This window comes from Protopterus annectens, chromosome 2.part2 (assembly GCF_019279795.1).
Source record: "Protopterus annectens isolate FY-2018-M chromosome 2.part2, PAN1.0, whole genome shotgun sequence".
Taxonomy (NCBI): Eukaryota; Metazoa; Chordata; order Ceratodontiformes; family Protopteridae; genus Protopterus; species Protopterus annectens.
The window spans coordinates 174,319,149-174,337,673 of record NC_056730.1 but is presented as its reverse complement, the minus strand read 5'-3'; the positions used below and the strand labels follow the sequence as shown (position 1 = coordinate 174,337,673).

The window sequence follows — 18,525 nt, the reverse complement described above, 5'->3', positions numbered from 1 at the left end:
TTATGGGGCAAACAAGATCTGGGGGTTTGGGCGTGGTGCATCCTGGGATAAGGGGGTTGGCCCAGCCAATGAGAGACTTTGTGCTAGTGTATCGGCCGAGTCGGAGCCGATTCTCTGCTCTGAGCCCATCAGTTATGAATGTAGGCGAGATGGATCACATACATCTATCGTTATGGTAAGTACATAACTAAAAGTTGCTGCACATGAGAATGTGAGGTATTTAGACAGTAACATTAAGTTACACCTCGAAGAACATGAATTGAAATGGCAGCTGTTACTAAACTCCTGTGCCCCCCCCAGGTATCAATGACATTTATTCCTTAGCAAGTATATTAAAATTAAAAAGCTTGCTTAGGTAAAAATGTTTTTAAGTAATTTCCTAGGTATTGTTACATGCTATTCAGTTGGATGGTTGGTTATTTATTTTATTTTATTGACAAAGTATTTATACGAAATAATGAAGTCCTGAATTTACATTTTTTATATCATGCTTTTATATACCTTGTTTTGTATTAATTATGTTTTCATAACATTGCATAGTAATTAAGTTAGGAATGGGTGTTCATTACATATGCACATATACTTTTCTTTCTTTAGTTTTAGCAAACGTAATATTTTCATTGGGTCATGATATTTGTAACGTTTTGAAGTTTTTAGGTTCATTTTGGTCTTTTTAGTAAAACATTGCAACTGTGATGTGTAATTTCAAATGAGTGCTGTGAACCACATGCAGGCAATTAATCAATGAACTCTTTAAGATATAGAGTGGATTCTTGCTGGGCTGACTGACTGTTTTTGTTTTTGCTCTACATCTGAAGAAGTTTGGATATTTCCCAAACGAAAAGTGCTTAATTTTATTTTGTTTTGGTATTAAAGTGAATAAGAGCGGCTTTTTATGCTTATTTCTTCATCGAGCTGAGTAAAGTGTTGGTGCTTGTTTACAGAATGTTCTTTTCTTCAGTTTTTTGTTAATCATGTCACCCCAAGCAGACAGATACTGGATCCCCTTAGAATGACACCAGAAACTTAGCCAATTGTTGGTCAATCATTTTCTGCTTGTACTACGGTATCATTCTGGGTGACGGTAGGATGCTGCTCTGGGCTAAGGTCATACCTGCCTGGACCCCATAATCCGAGAGTTCCTCCATGTCTCTCCATGTAGTCCAGTGAGGTGCATCTTAGGTCATTCACACCCACATGGACAGTGACATAGTCATACTTGTACTCATTGTGGAGTGACCTGAGTGTGTGTGTTGTGTCGGTTTCTGGCACCTGATAGACAGGTGACTGTTACTTTATCCTTATTCAGCCTAGTGAGTGGGACATGAGTGTGCCTCACTATTGAGTCACCTATGATTAATATATTGGGCAAGCTGTTTTGCCTTAGGAGCTTAGGTTGAGGGGCACAACCTTTTGTCTTTTTGAAAACCTTTATTGAATTATCACTTGTGATAAAGGCAAATTTGCAGTGATATAGGCAAATTTGCAGTTACACAAAAGTAATCAAACTGTATTGACAAATTAACATTAACAAACATTATACGCCATATATATTGCTATACATCATATAACCTAAGCAACATTACATAAATTATTCAGTTCCTGCCTTTTTTTAAACAAGAAACATATTTATTAAACTATCACTTATGACGTAAACAATCATACATTTATATACATGAAAACAAACCACACTGAGACAATCCTATTTGCAAGCATTTATATCACAATCCATACTGATACACGCCCAGTTGCAAACATTGTACATGACTTATAATCTACCCAATCATTTTCAGTCAAACATTACATAACTCATTTAAGTCCTGCCTTCTTTTAAAACTCATTCTTCCCCTCTATGCCTTGTTCCACAATGCCCATTTTTTCCTACGTAGTTTGCTCCTACCCTTTTCTAAAGACCTCAATTCCAGTTGTTTTAGCTCTGTTACTATATTCACTACTTCTAATACAGTTGGTTCAGAGTTTGATTTCCTTTTTCTAGTAATTACTTTGTCAGCCGTCGTAATTAGACACAGCAAGGCCTTAAGTCCAGACAATTCCAATTCTGGATCATACCTCAGAAAAAAAACATCTCCCTCTTCACACCAATCTGCCCACCCAACATCTCCGACAGTGCATCCCACAGAGAATTCTTAAAGTCCGCCAATCCACCACACTCCCAGAAAATATGTTCATGAGTACCCCTTTTTTCCCTGTAAGAACTCCAACAGGTGCTGTAGACTACTTGGGGTATAAAAATATTTATGTAAACATTTACAAGCAAAAATCCTAAATCTTTTAGATTTTGTTGCATATTTAGGATATATATATATATATATATATATATATATATATAAGAGAAACTGTTGAAGTGAAGCAAAACAACCAAAAACAAAAGCAGGAGGCAAGGCAGTCAGAAATAGCACCAAAACTCCAAGTCCAATGGTAAGTTGAACGCAGCTTTATTAAAATCCAGTAGCGTTTTCGCTGCCAAAAAAGAGTTGCAGCTTCTTCAGAACAAACAAAGTGAATATTAGCGCCAAATATTTAAGAGGAAATCAGAGGTGTGGCAATGACATCACTTCCTCTAATGTGCTATTTCACTTTAAATTCACAATCAGCAAAATAAAATCTAGCGTTTACATCAACATTAAAATAAAAAACATCAAGTTATAAGCACAATGTTACAACCTTCATATTAAAAATTGAAAATTGAAATCTACTTTAGATTTAAATGAATTATAAAATTAAAAGTTGTCAAGTTGTATGGATATATATATATATATATATATTCTAACTTGCAACTAATGTAAAATAACTTCTTTTGTGACTTAAAATTCTTTCACTAGATCACACTAAAGAAATAGTAGACTTGTCTAGTGAAATATACATATAAATCAGTGTTATGAAAATTATGAAAGTATAAACAAACATATTCTGAAAATACTATCTCGTGTAACTTTTTAACTTTAGGATTGCTGCTATGTTGCAGTTCTCATTTAAACCTGGGTCACTGAATGCATCGAGCCTTATTTGCCATTCCAATTCTCTAAATTCTAGCATCAGTGTAAGTGGACCACCTCTGATGCTAGGTGGTATGTGGTCAATGGCCATAAAATGAAATTTATGGCCAGGATTTCTGGAAATGTGTTTTGATAAGGCACTGTCCATTTTACCGGTTCTAATTGCGTAGTTGTGTTGGTAGATCCGCTCCCGGAATTTCCGGTCGGTTTTGCCTATATAGAATCCGGGGCAGTAGTCGCAAAAGCTGCATACACCACTGATCTGGTCTCACAATTGATTTTGTGGTGGATTGTGTATCTTTATTTCTGATGGTAAATGTTTCACCTGATTTTACTAGCCCACACCAGTTACATGAGCCACAGCTAGCAGAGCCCTTGTACCTAGTAAAGGAGTTCATAGAGTGGTTCCTTTGTAGGATTTCCTTTATATTGGTACCTCTTCTATAGACTACTCTTGGGCAAGCCCCTAGCTTGTTCTATAAGAAAGAGTCACTATTGATGAGGTACCAGTTCTTACAAATGGAAGACCATATTAATTTAGATTCCATGTTGAAGGTAGAAATGAAGCTAGTTGGAAATTTCTTGTCCCCCTTCTTCACTATTCTTTTATCTAATCTGTTGTAGATTTCGATTTCGTTCCCACCTTCTACAATATCAGATGACATAACGGGTACATCCATTTGCATGTTTTCATCCAAAAGTGGCTTGTAGAAGCCAGTGGATCTTTTGGTGTCAACTTCTTCAATGATCATGTCAACAAGGGTTACTGGGTACCCTCTGTTGGTAAATAGATCTCTCAAGAAATTACATTCCTTTTGAAAAGCTGTGTAAGTACTGCACATTCTCACTGCTCTGACCACCTGTCCTTTGATGATGGAGCGTTTTTGTTTATAAGGGTGGAAACTAGAAAAGTGCAGTAATGAATTGCAATAAGTTGGTTTTCTGAAAATCGTGGAGCATAACTTTCCTCTTGTTGAATCTTTGACCAGATCAGTGGTGTATGCAGCTTTTTGTGACTACTGTCTATATGTTTATGTCTATATATGGTTCTACCTGACATAATCGACACGCCAGAAGACCGACAATGCAATCACCGAAACCACATAACCGACAGTGCAAAAACACGAAACCCCACATGCCCGACAATGAAATAACCGACGGTACACAAACACGAAACCTCATACACTGCACACACCACAATCACAACAATCAACAAACAAAATCCCTGTCCAAAAACCACACACACAATACAAGCACACCAAAATCCCTACAAACCCACACTAAACCTCACATACACAACTATCTACAACCCTAACCCAAACCCTAACCCTAAGGTCCGTCACTATCGCATACTCAGCTTACCCGCGCCCTAACCCTAACTCACTTAACCCGCCCCTAACCCAAACACAATCACTACCTCACAATTATCTGACCCGCTCCCTAACCCTAACTCACTTAACCCGCCCCTAACCCCAACACAATCACTACCGCACACTTACCTGACCCGCTCCCTAACCCTAACTCACTTAACCCGCCCCTAACCCCAACACAATCACTACCGCACACTTACCTGACCCGCTCCCTAACCCTAACTCACTTAACCCCCCCCTAACCCAAACACAATCACTACCGCACACTTACCTGACCCGCTCCCTAACCCTAACTCACTTAACCCGCCCCTAACCCAAACACAATCACTACCACACACTTACCTGACCCGCGCACTGACCCTAACTCACTTAACCCACCCCTATCCCCACACACCGTCAATATCCACACTTACCTTACTCGCACCCAAACGTCCGTCACTACCACATACTTACACAGCCTTTTCCCATGTCGGCATCCTCGGCGTCGGTGTTTTCATCCGTCGCATCGGTCTTCTGACTTGTCGATCTTCTGGGCCTCGCGATTCGCTTGTCGGTCTTCTAGCGTTTCTACTAACTCAGGTAGACCCATATATATGCTTACTAGTTTCTCTTCCCAACCCTTCCTAACCATCTGTTTGATTCTTATAGTCATCATGCAATATTTCATATGCTCTACTAATTATTCCTTTTTTAATGGCAGCTTCTGTTCTAGATTCTTCTAAAAAGTCTATCAGTGCTGGTCTTTCGTTTTGGATTCCCCAATTTCTTTCTCTTTGCCTTTACTCTGATATCAATCCTTGATAGGGAAGGCAATCTCTAACCTGCAGTCCAAAAAAATTATTGGCCTCTTCTCATTCTGTTAACTTTCCTTCTTTAGTTATTTGCTCCCAATACCTTGGTTCCTTTGCCAGTTAAAATGATAATACTATTGTCTTTTGACAGCACAACCTTATCCTACAGTTTATTAGGCTGTGTGATTCATTTAAAAAGATCTTTAATGATAAGTACACTGCAAAGATACTGATGGCAGAAAGAATTCATAGACAACTGGTCAGTGTGATATTTTTATTGATTAACATATGTAGTTTATATAGTGTGGCATATAGCATTGTAGCATCACAGTAAGATGTTCCCCGGTTTGATTCTCATCTGGGGTGCCTTTTGTGCAGAGTCTGTATGTTCTCCATGGGTTACCTTTGAATGCTCTGGTTTCCTCCCACATTCCAAAGACAAGCAGTAGATGGACTGGCCACTCTAAATTGGTCATATGTGTGAGTGTGCGTGCAAATGTGTGGACGAACTAATGTGGTAGGGCTAGCCACCCTGGTGGTGTAAACCTTGGCTCTAGATGATTGTCACAGCTGAAGTGACACCCCAACCCCATCTGCAAAATGGGAAAAAAGGAGTTGTGGGTGGATGGATATGTAGTTTATATTTAAGAAGGATTGGATATATGTTTCATGGCAAAACTGTTCATTTAGTAATCTCCCAATTTATTGATTATGATGTCTACTTTTCTTAGCAAATACATTGTTGTATTATGTATTGCTCCCTGACTATATGGAATCCTTAATGAGGTGCTATTTTTTTTAGTTGTTTAATGTGTATTTTTCAAAAACTTGGAATTAAGAGATTATAAATCTCACAGCAGCACAAATTATATTAACATCAGTGTGTGTGTGTGTGTGTGTGTGTGTGTGTGTGTGTGTCTGTGTCTGTGTCTCTGTGCATCTGTGTATGAGCACCCAGTACACTGCAATGACGGATACATATTTTGTTTCCAGACACCTCGCTCTGTCTGTAGTGAAAGCTGCCTCCCAGGGTATCGTAAAGCAGCTCGTCAAGGAGAGCCAATATGCTGTTTCGACTGCATCTCGTGTTCAAAAAGAGAAATATCAAATCAGACTGGTATGTTATTTTATCAATGCAGCTGAAAAGTTCCTGATTTACTGTTCTATCTTTATCTGTCCAATTACAAATACTTTTCAAGGTTTCACTTTATACTTTTGCATTGTTAATTAATGGAAGTAGAGGATGTTATCATTTTATGACATTTGAACACTTAAATATTTTCTGTCAAGGGTAAACTGTAACTGCAGAAGACAAAAGAAAGTTTCTAAGCAAACAGATTTTAGTTATTAATTTTTAACTGAGAGCTAAAGGGAAATTAATGGAAACATACATACAAACATATTCTCTTTTTATATATTACCATTGGGAGAAATAAAACTGAAATGAAGGTCACACATAAAACAAACTGATGTGACTTTAGAAAAAGCTGAGAAGGGCTTTCAACAAGCAGGAATTCTGTACAAATTACTGTATGATCAGTTCCTGTAAATGAAAAAGCAAAAGTCATACATATCCACCAGAAACAGAAGTGTAGTTAGGTTATCTGGTGCCTTATTTAGTTCCTCAGAATGGTACCTTCCCAACTCTAAGTTCAGAATCAAAGGGGGGGAAATGTTTTCTGTTCTAAAATTGTGACAGACTTGTTCCAAATGTAACAATGTCTTGCCACAATAGAAATACCATGCAAAAAACACTTAAGGCTGCCCTAGGCTGTGACTGCAAATATATTATTGCCATTCCTTTCTGAATGCCGGTATTACATTATCACACCATCGCCATCTGCTATTCATGCCTCCGAATACCTTGTGCCTTGGGCAGCTGTCCTCTTCATCCCACCTCTGCTATACCTAGAAATACAGGAAAATAACACAACGTTTACAGTTCCATGACTTTTGTAATGCTCCATATGCTGACATAAAGCTATTGAATGTTTCCATTCTAACACCTTTGAAATAGGTTGTCAAAAATTATTATTACTGAGTAAAAGAATTATAAATTGCATTGTTTTTATTGCCAAACTCTCCGCCAGTTGCAGACTTGCTGCTTTAATAAGAAAGTTTAAGAATGCTTATCCCTGTAGTTGCATGCCATCTCATTCTCTTGGAAACAGAAAGATATGAGTAATTCCACCTCGCTATTTTTTTCTAATGGATGTTGCACCTTTTTGTTTTCTTAGCCTTAATTTCATATCATTTTATTACATGGAAAATTGTACTTTACAGTAATTGTATGCTGCTCTGAAGAAAGTAACAGAATATATATAGATGTACGCATATTTCTTTTATTCTTTTTTCTTATGCAACTGTTTAGTTCTGAGCAACCCATGCTTTGACCTGTGTATTCTAATCTTCACCCCCTAAAACGTTCAAAGATGATCAGGCATATCAGTCAGGTCTGAAAAGAACAAGTTTACTAGTTTAGTTGCAAAACAGTAGAATGATAACAATTAAGATCCTTGGTGACCTTCTAACCTAAAATAACCCACCATCTAAGACAACTGAGAATCGATATGCTGAGTGTGAGCAGCTGTCCATGGTGGGTCAAGAAACAAGTCTTTTATATTTGTCTGTATCACAGTAGTAAGGAGCATTGTCTACAGCATCCACCTATGTGTAACAAACTCCAGTTCTAAGCAATATAGTCCTGCAAAAGTAACTGCATTCACAACATTAAGACTATGTACAGGGCTGCATATGGTATCAGGACTTTGTCTCAGGAGTGCGAAACTGGACTAAAGAACATAAAACAAGTGAAAGCAGAGGTCTTATTCTTGTAAATACAACCACAGAAGTACATGGTTAAGAACAGGACTGGGGATACGGTTACTGTGGACTCTGTCTGAGTTTGTGGTATCGTGACAGTATGAGTAAAGCTGTAGGCTTAAGTCAAATATGTCTGTAATCAGCAACTTAACCCTCCTCTCAGATTCAGTGCTAGAATAGTGTTTTTTAATTTTATTGTGCTGGTGGAGACTTAGAGAAACCACGGGTCTTGTGATGGTGGAGTCCTAGAGAAACCACTGGTATTCTTCAAGCTACCCTGCACATTCCATCTGCTGAAACCATATAATTTTATAATGGTTTAATTATAATTCCATATTTATAAAGGATTTGATATACAGAAAGACCCTATGAAAAAAATTATATTGTAATGGCAAATTGTAGAAGCAAATTTGCAATTTGTTTTTATTAAATTGAATTTAAAACACATTTTTAAGTTACATTAACTTTGCCAAGAGATTCAGTTATGAAATCATCATATGCTTTCTGCAAGTAATGTGAAACATGATGCAAATGACAAGGTACGAGCCTTTAATTCTACACCATGGGTACCAGTTTGTGATGAATAGGTGGGGTTTGAATCTTCCTACTGTCAGCAAATATGTTAGATGCAAGTATTACAGAAACCAAATCTGTACCACTGCCATCAAATATGCATACAATTGGCTGATAGGCCTTAAGAGCTTACAGAGAAGCAAGCAATAATGCCTGACAGGGTGTGTGTTAATGAGTAATTAATGCCCAGCAGATGGCCTCTGCACCCGTGGAAGGGCATAAATTATACATTAGCATACATCCTGGAGGGCATTATTGTGCTTAGACAATTGGCTCTCTGTAAAATGATTGTGTTTTATTTACTTATGTATATTTTTAAGTACTATTTTATTTTTTTAATATATTTTTGATGTAAAATAGTTCCTCCGTCTAATGTTTCATACTTGTTGTTCTATATGTTAAAGGCGTTGGAGGAAGAATTTTACATCAAACATATATACAAAAATAATAATAGTGCTTAAAAAATAATAAGCAAGTGAAACAACAGTTTTACATACAGCCCAGTCTCACTCTCCAATACATATATACACAGTCTCTTCTGTTTTCACACACATACATATACGCACACAGTCTCCTCTTCTTTCATACACACATTCACTCACACAAGATCGGTCTCACTCTGTCTCCCCTCTCACACACAGTCTCCTCTGCTTACATAAATGCATTTAGTCACACATCACTCTCTCATTCTCTCTCACTCTTTGGATCTCTGTCTCTCTCTCTCTCACACACACACACACACACACACACACACACACACACACACACACACACACACACACACACACACACACCCCTCAAATGTCCAGACTTTCACTGAATGTCCAGATTTTTGTCTTATATTTTTGGTCTGTTTCTCCTAAAAATGTGTGGATTTCTGGCAAACCACTGGTTAATCACTGAGAACTGAAGTAAGAAAATAATGGGAGTCATTTGAGTTTCAGACTTCATATCCTTCAGAAATTTCAAGCTAATGCAAAACCTGTTGTTTTATCAACTTTCTAAGTTTATAAGAGCAATATGTCCCTATTTTTGGGCCTTTGTCCCAGATTATTTGTGGCTTTGTCCATATATATATACACACACACACACACACACACACACACACACACACACACACACACACACACACACACACACACAGTCTCGCTTTCATACGCACATTCACTCACACTGGATCATCATCACTCTCTCTCGATCTCTCTCTCTCTCTCACGCACAGTCTCCTTTGCTTGCATACAGGTATTCAGTACCACATCACTCTCGCTTTCTCTCTCATTCTCTCTGACGCACACACACACACACACACACACACACACACACACACACACACACACACACACACACTTTCTCTCTCTGCTTTCATCCACTCATTCTTGCCCACATGCAGACAAACATAAATATACACTTTTCTGTTTTGCTAGATCAAGCTCTCTCTCTCTCTCTCTCTCTCTCTCTCTCATACACGCATACACTCTCTCTCACACACACACACACACACACACACACACACACACACACACACACACACACACACACATACACACTTTCTTTCATTATTTTTTGATTAGTGAGTGTAAAATAATGGCTCGCTTGCTCTCACTTTCACTGACATGCACATCATACACTCAAACACAGACATAAACACACAAACACACACACACAGACATAAACACACAAAACATATACACACACAAACACACACACAAACACACACACACACCTTTTTTTTAGTTAACAGTTATGATTAGACAAACTATGAAAATAAGACGATGGCAGTCCAAAATAATACAGGAAAAGCCTTATTTAATAGTGAAGCACTTTTCATTTACATAAAATAGTAAACTTCATCAGCAATTCAAAATTTCATCCTATTATCATAAAAAATGTGTGTATAAAAATACAAAAAACATAATTAAAACATTTAAATAATAACCTTCATATACTAATATATATGTATAAAATTAAGCTTAAATATTATGAATATATAAACTAATGAAAATTGGAACCTGTATTTCAAAAAAAATATGTAATATCTATACAAACATGTATATAAAATATAACTATAAATGCAAGCAAGATGGTCTGAATTAACTACATATAACTATTGTTCTTAATACCATTCAAATTGATTGTTATTATCTGCTTAATACCTTTAATTTAAGAATACTATTAATACTGCAGAGAGCGTTAATCCTGGCCAAGCATACGAATACAATGTTAACTGCCAAATCATTTCAGCTTTTTCTAGTTGTAATTCCCATGGGCCACCCCTATCATTACCTACAATCTGCTGTAAAACACAAAACTTTAAATCATGTTTCTTGACCTGATGTATATGCTTAGCCAAATGATTAAGAGCTTCCTTCCTTAATGCATATACATGCTCATATATTCTCTCCTTTAACGTTCTGGTGGTTTTCCCAATATAACATGCTGAACAGATATGGCATAAGGCTACATAGACAGTACCTTTTGAGTTACAGTTATGCTTGCCTTGCATAGTATACCTTTTTCTTTTTATTTCAAAAAACTGACCATGGTGAATGTACCTACAATAGTTACACATGTCGCATATATTCATAATTCCCATGCCTTCATTCACCATTTTCAAGTAAAATTTTCAAATTATTACCTCTCCTTGCTACCATTTTAAACCCTTGTACTAGTTTTGTTCCAATTTGTGCATTGTCATCAATGACTGTCCAGTTTTTCAACATAATAGTTTTTATCTTATAAAAATGTGTATTGAAAGTTGTTATAAACACTATGGAACTATCGAATTGATCCATTTTTGTTGCTATCATTGGGTCAACTTCTTCTTAATTTAGGATAGGTGCAAAATGGCCATCAAGCCTTTTTATTTTTACTTCATATAATTAATGTAATATGTGGTCAGGATATCCTCTTTTCCTAAACATATTAATCAGTTGATTATATTCTATGTCAAAATCCATGTCCAAGCTCACCATTTTGAAGGCCCGGACAAACTGTCCTTTGACAACAGCTTTTTTGTTAATTGCTGGATGTACACTGGTGAAATGTAGAAAGGAATTCAAGTAAGTAAGCTTTCTAACTATTTTGGCTTTGAATCTATTATTCATCCTATCTTTACTCAAATTAACATCAAATAAATTAATTTAACATCAAATAAATTAATCTCATTATCATTAACCTCATGTGTAAATTTTAAATAAGAAGTTGTACCATTGATATAAATGAGAGTGCTGCAAGTTGGATTTGTTACCCTTCTATAGAATGAAAATATCATCCAGGTAATGTAAATATAACATGTTGACTGAAGTCACTATTAAAAATAAATTGCTCTTCCCAAACTGCCATAACAATATTAGCAAAAATAGTGCCGCATGGTGAACCCATGGCAACTCCCACTTGGTGAAGAATATGTCTACCATTGAATTGAATGTAATTATTTTTAAGAAACAGATCCGTGTATAAATTGTCAAGAACAGAATGAACAAATGAATTTTTGTAATAACTGTTCTTCTGTTGCTTCTTCGTCTGACAGTTTTTATTCCTGCGCTTCTGATGATTGTGTTAATGCTTATTTTAAATTTGATACAACTAAGGTACCATCATCTAGTCAGTTTGTACTGTTTATTTTAAATACGGATGTTACTAATTTTATTAAACTGATGAATCATGTTATAGAAGTAACTTATGACAAGTTTATCAATGATAAAAAGAATATCAAATATAACATTAAATATCAGGACTGGCAAATCTTGTTGTCGCTGAGCAAACAGAATGAAATTGTTTTTAAGACAGCTGACAAAGGTAACAAGTTAGTAGTGTTAAATGCTTCAGATTATTTTGATATGTGTATGGAGCATCTTAGGGATGTAAATATCTATGAAATAGTACAGTTGGAATGTTATAATGAAGCAATCAGTTCTTATAAAAATATTTTACATAAAGGAATCAGATTAGGTTATTTTAATTCCCAAGATATTAAGAATAAGTTTCAAGTGGATAAATGTTCTATGGCATATTTTTATTGTCTGCCTAAAATACACAAGAAGTTACCTAGATTATCAGGAAGACCTATTGTTTCTGGCCGTAATTATTTCTTACACAACCTGGGAATTTTTTTGCATCACTATTGGTCACCCTTTGTTAAAATGTTACCATCCTATATTACTAATGCATGTGATCTGATAGACAAGCTAAGCAATGTTAGTTGGAATGATAGAATGTATTGGGTTACAGTTGATGCTAAAAGCTTATATACCAATATAAATCATATATTTGGTTTAGAATCTGTAATTTTTTTTCTGGGAGAATCACCAGCAACTAAATTTGTTATGGATCTTCTTTCTTTTTCTTTGAATAACAATTTTTTTGAGTTTAATAACATATTATACCATCAAAAACAGGGTACAGCCATGGGGGCAGCTTTTGCCCCCATGTATGCTAATTTGGCAATGGGCCTGTTTGAAACAGAAAATATATACAGACATCAATTTTTTCATGAACATGTAGTTAAGTATTTTAGGTATGTAGATGATTTGATTTTTTTGGTAGAAGGTGGTACTACACAAGTTCATCAATTTATTTCGGACCTAAATTGTAATAGATTCTCTTTACAGTTTGATGGACTGAAGATAGGTACTAACATGCCTTTTTTGGATATTGTTTTAAATATTAAAAATGGTAGTCGTCTTATTTCTTCAGTTAATAAGAAATTTGTAGGTGGCACACAATATGTTCATGCCACCAGTGGGCATCCTCCACATACTATTAGGTCTCTGCCATATGGTGAGATGTTGCGGATTTTTCGTCTATGTAATAATAGAGAATCTTTTGACCAAGAACTTAAATCTCTTTACGACTCCTTTTTATATAGAGGCTATAGTAATAATTTGTTGTCTGAATGCTATGATAAATTTTGTAGTAATAACAATAAGAAAATTAAGTCTTCATTCTTTAATAATATTTATAACAATGACCAAGTGAATAGGATAAATGAAAGAGAACAGGAAAGTTTACATTTAGTTACAACATATGGTTGTTTTACATCTGAATTTATTAAAATATTTACACAGTTTTGGGAATATTTTTGTTCCCTTAACAGTGTTCAGTCTTGGTTAAATGTAAATTTACAATTTTCCTGTAGAAGAGGAAAAAATATTAAGGACTTTGTAGTAAAAAGCAAATTTAGTTTTCCCCTTTCTAACATCCCTAAACATATAGTTAGTATGGGAACACACCAGTGTGGCAGATGCAAACATGTCAGTTTGTAACTTTATCTTTTTTACACATTAATAATATTTCTTTTAAAGTTAATGAGAGTTTTCATTGTAATTCAGAAGGTGTAATTTATGCCCTTTGTTGCCCTTGTGGTAAATTTTATATTGGTGAAACAGAGGCTATTAAAAAAAAAGACTGCTGGAACATGAGGGACATTCATAATAAAAAAGCAGAAAGCCCAGTGGCTATGCACTTTTTAAACTTTCACAATAGTGATAGTAAAGGTTTAAGAGGTTGTGTATTGGAACAAATCAAATATTGTAAATATGGTGACTCAAATATTAAACAACAACTGTTACATAAGGAAGCTGTATACATTCTTAAGTTTAAACCTCTGTGCCCTAGAGGTCTGAATGAAGATTTTAATTGGAAAATGCTGCTGAACTAATTAATTGTCTTAATCTGTAAGTTAATTGAGTTGATTGATTTATTGACAGATGTATATATAGAGATGCATTTGTATATGTCTTTTGTACTCCTTGAAGGCTGTGGCCGAGACGTCAGAGATACAATAAACTGGTGGATATACCTGTTGTTCTTTTTTCCTACTTGGACTTCTGCTGCTGTTCCTATATATAAATTGATCTCTGACTGACTTGGTCCATTAAAAACGTTTCTATGACCTCTATCCCTTCCTCATGGGAAATGACCGAGAATAAATCTTTGATATCCACTGTCAAAAACAAACACTGTTCAGAATATTCTTTTTTACTAATTAACTACAGAAAATGCCATGAGTATTTAGAAATTTGAGGGGATTTAGTTAAACATTTCTTTAACCTGTTATCAAGAAATTTTGCACATGCATAAGTAATGGAATTACGTCCATCCACTATCGGACGTAGTGGAGGATTGTTCTCATTCTTATGTACCTTTGGTGCTCCAAAAATGGTAGGAATAGTAGGAGAGATAATATTTAAATAATTGCAAGTATTGATGTATATTCTATTTTCAAGGAACATATCATTAAGCATCATGTGTATTCTCCTATAAGCTGTATTTAATTCATTTCCACTAACCTCGTGGTATGTGTCCATGTCCAAAATACAAAAAATTCTCTCATTATAATCGAATGTATCCATAATCACCAATCTCCCTCCCTTATCCGGTTTCATTATTCTTAATGACTGTTGAGTGAGAAATGCCAAATTCTCTTTCATCCATCAATAAATTATCATTACAATGTTTCTGTAGTCATTAAAAATATGCCTAATGTCCAATTCGTACATTTTCTCATAAATTAGAACCAGTGGATGCAATGGAGGGTTGAATGTGCTATGGATACATAATGGATCATGATAGTAATCATATGTATCAGTGCTATCACAAACAAAATTCTAAAAGTAAGCTTTCTTAAAAATATTTTCAGGTCAATTAGCACCTCTGCCAAATGTGGCCGTTTTACTGGAACAAAGGTAAACCCCTTACTCAATAAACCAGCTATCTCTTCATTAATACTGGTTCCATAAAAATTATAAACTTTAAAGTTCTTCATAGTATTATAAACAAATCACTGATGCATTACCAGATTAATTGCTAACATTAATAAACTCCAAAGGATTAGTATCTTAAACAATGTCCTCATTTGAAATAATTAACTGTATTTCCTCCCTCTGCCTAGGCATTGATACCCCCCTCCTTTGGTTCCATCTCAAAGGTGTAGAAAAATCTTGATTACCAGTGAAATTATTATTATTGTTCAAATTCTGATTGTTACGATTTCTTATACTCTCAGATCTTTTAAAAATTATGTTTTTTTGTATTTTCATACACACATTTTTTATGATAATAGGATGAAATTTTGAATTGCTGATGACATCATTTCCTGTGTTTAGAATGGCACCAATTTTAAATGTATTTAAGGAGTTATGGAATGCTTCTTTGTCTGATGAAGTTTGTTATTTTATGTAAATGAAAAGTGCTTCACTATTAAATAAGGCCTTTCTTATATTATTTTGGAGTGCCATAGTCTTATTTTCATAGTTTGTCTAATCACAACCGTTATTTAGTAGTATTTTTGTGTTGGCGGCCCATATAATATGGAAAGTCGATCGCAATCATTATAAGCCAAGATCTGCAGCAGCCGTTTGATAAGCTTATGGGTCTCATAGAAGGACTTGCCCAACGTGTGGAAGGTTTGGCTGTTGTGGTGGATGAAATGAGAAGTGCAGCAATTTAGTGCTGTTACAACAAGATATGAGCAGCTCGCATACCACACAGCAACCTCAGCATATCAAACAGCCAGAAACAGCTGTTATTCATGAGCAGGAGACCAGTTCACATTCTGATAGCAACACGCCAGTTTTATGTTTGGAGGAACAACAGGGTGCAAATTCCTACAGTAAGCGAGTTGCTGGCTACTGAGACTTGTCTGCATATATCAACTGGACACAAGCTGATTTAAGTATATTTTTCTGCACTTATTTGTGCGTCTTTGATTCACTAAATATTGTGTCTCTGTCTCATTGCAGTTCCCCACCCCCCTCCCTGTTTCTAGCTGTGGTGTTAATCTTGGTGGCTTTGGAATTGCCCGCCCCTGCTGTAAATCTCTTTTTGCACACTCCTCCTGGACCCATGTCATTTTGCTCACTCATCTGAGTACAGTGAGATCATATTTTGATTTTTTGGATACTCCTACCAGTCCCATCTCCTCTGCGGTGTACAGATAGAGCACTTGGGAAGGGTATTCCCCTATAGTATCTTAATCTGCTCCGTTTCCTCTATCTCAAAAAAAAAATAAATTAAAATTTGCACTTCATCTGCCTTACTGTATTTGTGTTTCTTCCTACTTTATTACCTTATTTTGCTTTTGCTTCTTCTTAAAAGTACTCAATTGAATTTATTTTGCTGCATTTATTACTGCTGGTTAGCCTGATCAAATTGTAACTTATTCTCAGGCCCTTGGTTTAAGCACTTGGGCTTCAAACCAGTTGTTTTACATTAAGAAGGTTTGTGGTCTGCACTGTTGTGGCAGGACAGGTAGCATACATCCTTCTAAGTTGGGAACTGCTGACTGAAGGCTCAGTGTCTGTTATTCTAAAAGTGTATTAGTTCTAGGTTAAGAGCTTGGGCTTCAGGCCAGTTATTTTACATTAAGAAGGTTTGTGGTCTGCACTCTTGTGGGAGGAGAGGCTAGATTCTGCCCTGAGCTGAGAATTTCTGGTTAAAGGCTTATTGTGCATGCTTACTTGAACGGTTTCTTTCTGAAATCTGTACGCCTTGTTTGCTGTAGCATAGACTAGATTCAGGCCGGCTGGATCTAGCTTTGTTTGTATAACTTGTGCACTGATCCAGGCAGTCTTTTTTGGAGAAGGTTTCTCTGTACCCTAGTGGCAGGACTGTATAGTTAGAACTTGTCTGATTGAAGACTGCTGGAACAGGGCTCAGTTTTAAGCTTTTTAACTGGTTAATTGGGTAAAGAGTTGTTTTGATTGTATCTGCTCTATTTTCTGAAAAAAAAAAAAATATATATATATATATATATATATATATGTGTGTATATATATGTGTGTATATATATGTATATATATATATATATATATATATATATATATATATATATATACTTGTTTCTCGCCTTTCTGAACAAGTATAGTCCAGTTTTCATGTTATTGCTGAATCCATTGCTGTGTTACAAGTTTCTGTGTTGCCATACCTTACTTGGATAGAAGGAAGTTTCTCTGTTCACCTGTGAGAGAGGGGAGCTTTGAGCAGGCTATCTGTCCCTGGAGGAGTGGTTTCAGAAACTGTGAAGTGCAACAATACTGCAACAAACTCCGGTCTCACCAATAAGCGAAAGGTCACCAGTCGTCACAAGGAGTCAGAGTAACAAAAATAGTTTAATCCACAAAAACGCCACTAACCACGATACAAGTACATCCAACAAGGCACGTTACATAGCACAGTACATATGACAGGACAAACGAGGCTCAAAATAATCGTAAATCCTTGATGCCAAAAAACGCCAAATGATGGAAAAGTAAGTTAAGCGCTTTCAACCAGTGTATCTGGTCTTCATCAGAAGTGGAGTGGTTTTAGCCCAGAAGTTAGTAGTTTATTGGCTTTTTTGGGCTAATTTCTATCTCTTTCACTTCCCTGCTATAAAAACCTCATTTGCACAGTTTTTATGCTTGTATTCCACTCAACAAGTGCCTTCCAGGTGTTCTGCAGAGTCTACAGCAGCAGAGAGACAAAAGAGTGACTTTGGAGTGATAAAGTATTACTTTTCTGCTTTTCTTGCTGTCTTAACTAATTCCGCCTAAAACGCCAGTTTTTTTAGTGAATCTGTGATTTAAAAAGTTTGTTGTTGTATACAACTCCGCACAGCTCCTCGTGGTGTCCTGCAGAGTGATATAGGCAACAGAGAGATCCAAGAGAGACTTTTCCAGATTTAAGTATTTTTTTCTCTGTTTTTTTGCTCTGACTGCCTTTTCCTGCCTAAAAACTGTATTTCTAACTGATCTGTGCTTTAAAAAGTTTAAATTGCATTTGCCTTCTGCTTTTTACAGTTTTTGCACTTGTTTTATATCAATTTAAGTCGTTTTTGTATCGTATAACTGTTGTAGGCAACACACTAAAGTGCGCTAGCCTGTTTATAGCATTTACAGTGTTTTCTGTGTGTTTTTCTGCTGTTTCCTGAAAAAAACAAACAAAAAAATTCTCTTTTCCCGCCTTTGCTGA

General features: G+C 35.9%; 1 protein-coding gene across 1 annotated transcript in view; it reads left to right on the top strand.

Moving 5' to 3' along the window:
• LOC122795928 overlaps positions 1-18,525 on the top strand; it is a 557,622-nt gene that overhangs the window by 382,490 nt on the left and 156,607 nt on the right. The window contains exon 9 of the mRNA XM_044064409.1: positions 6,172-6,295. Coding sequence (XP_043920344.1) covers positions 6,172-6,295 — 124 coding nt within the window. The remainder of the gene's footprint in view (positions 1-6,171; positions 6,296-18,525) is intronic.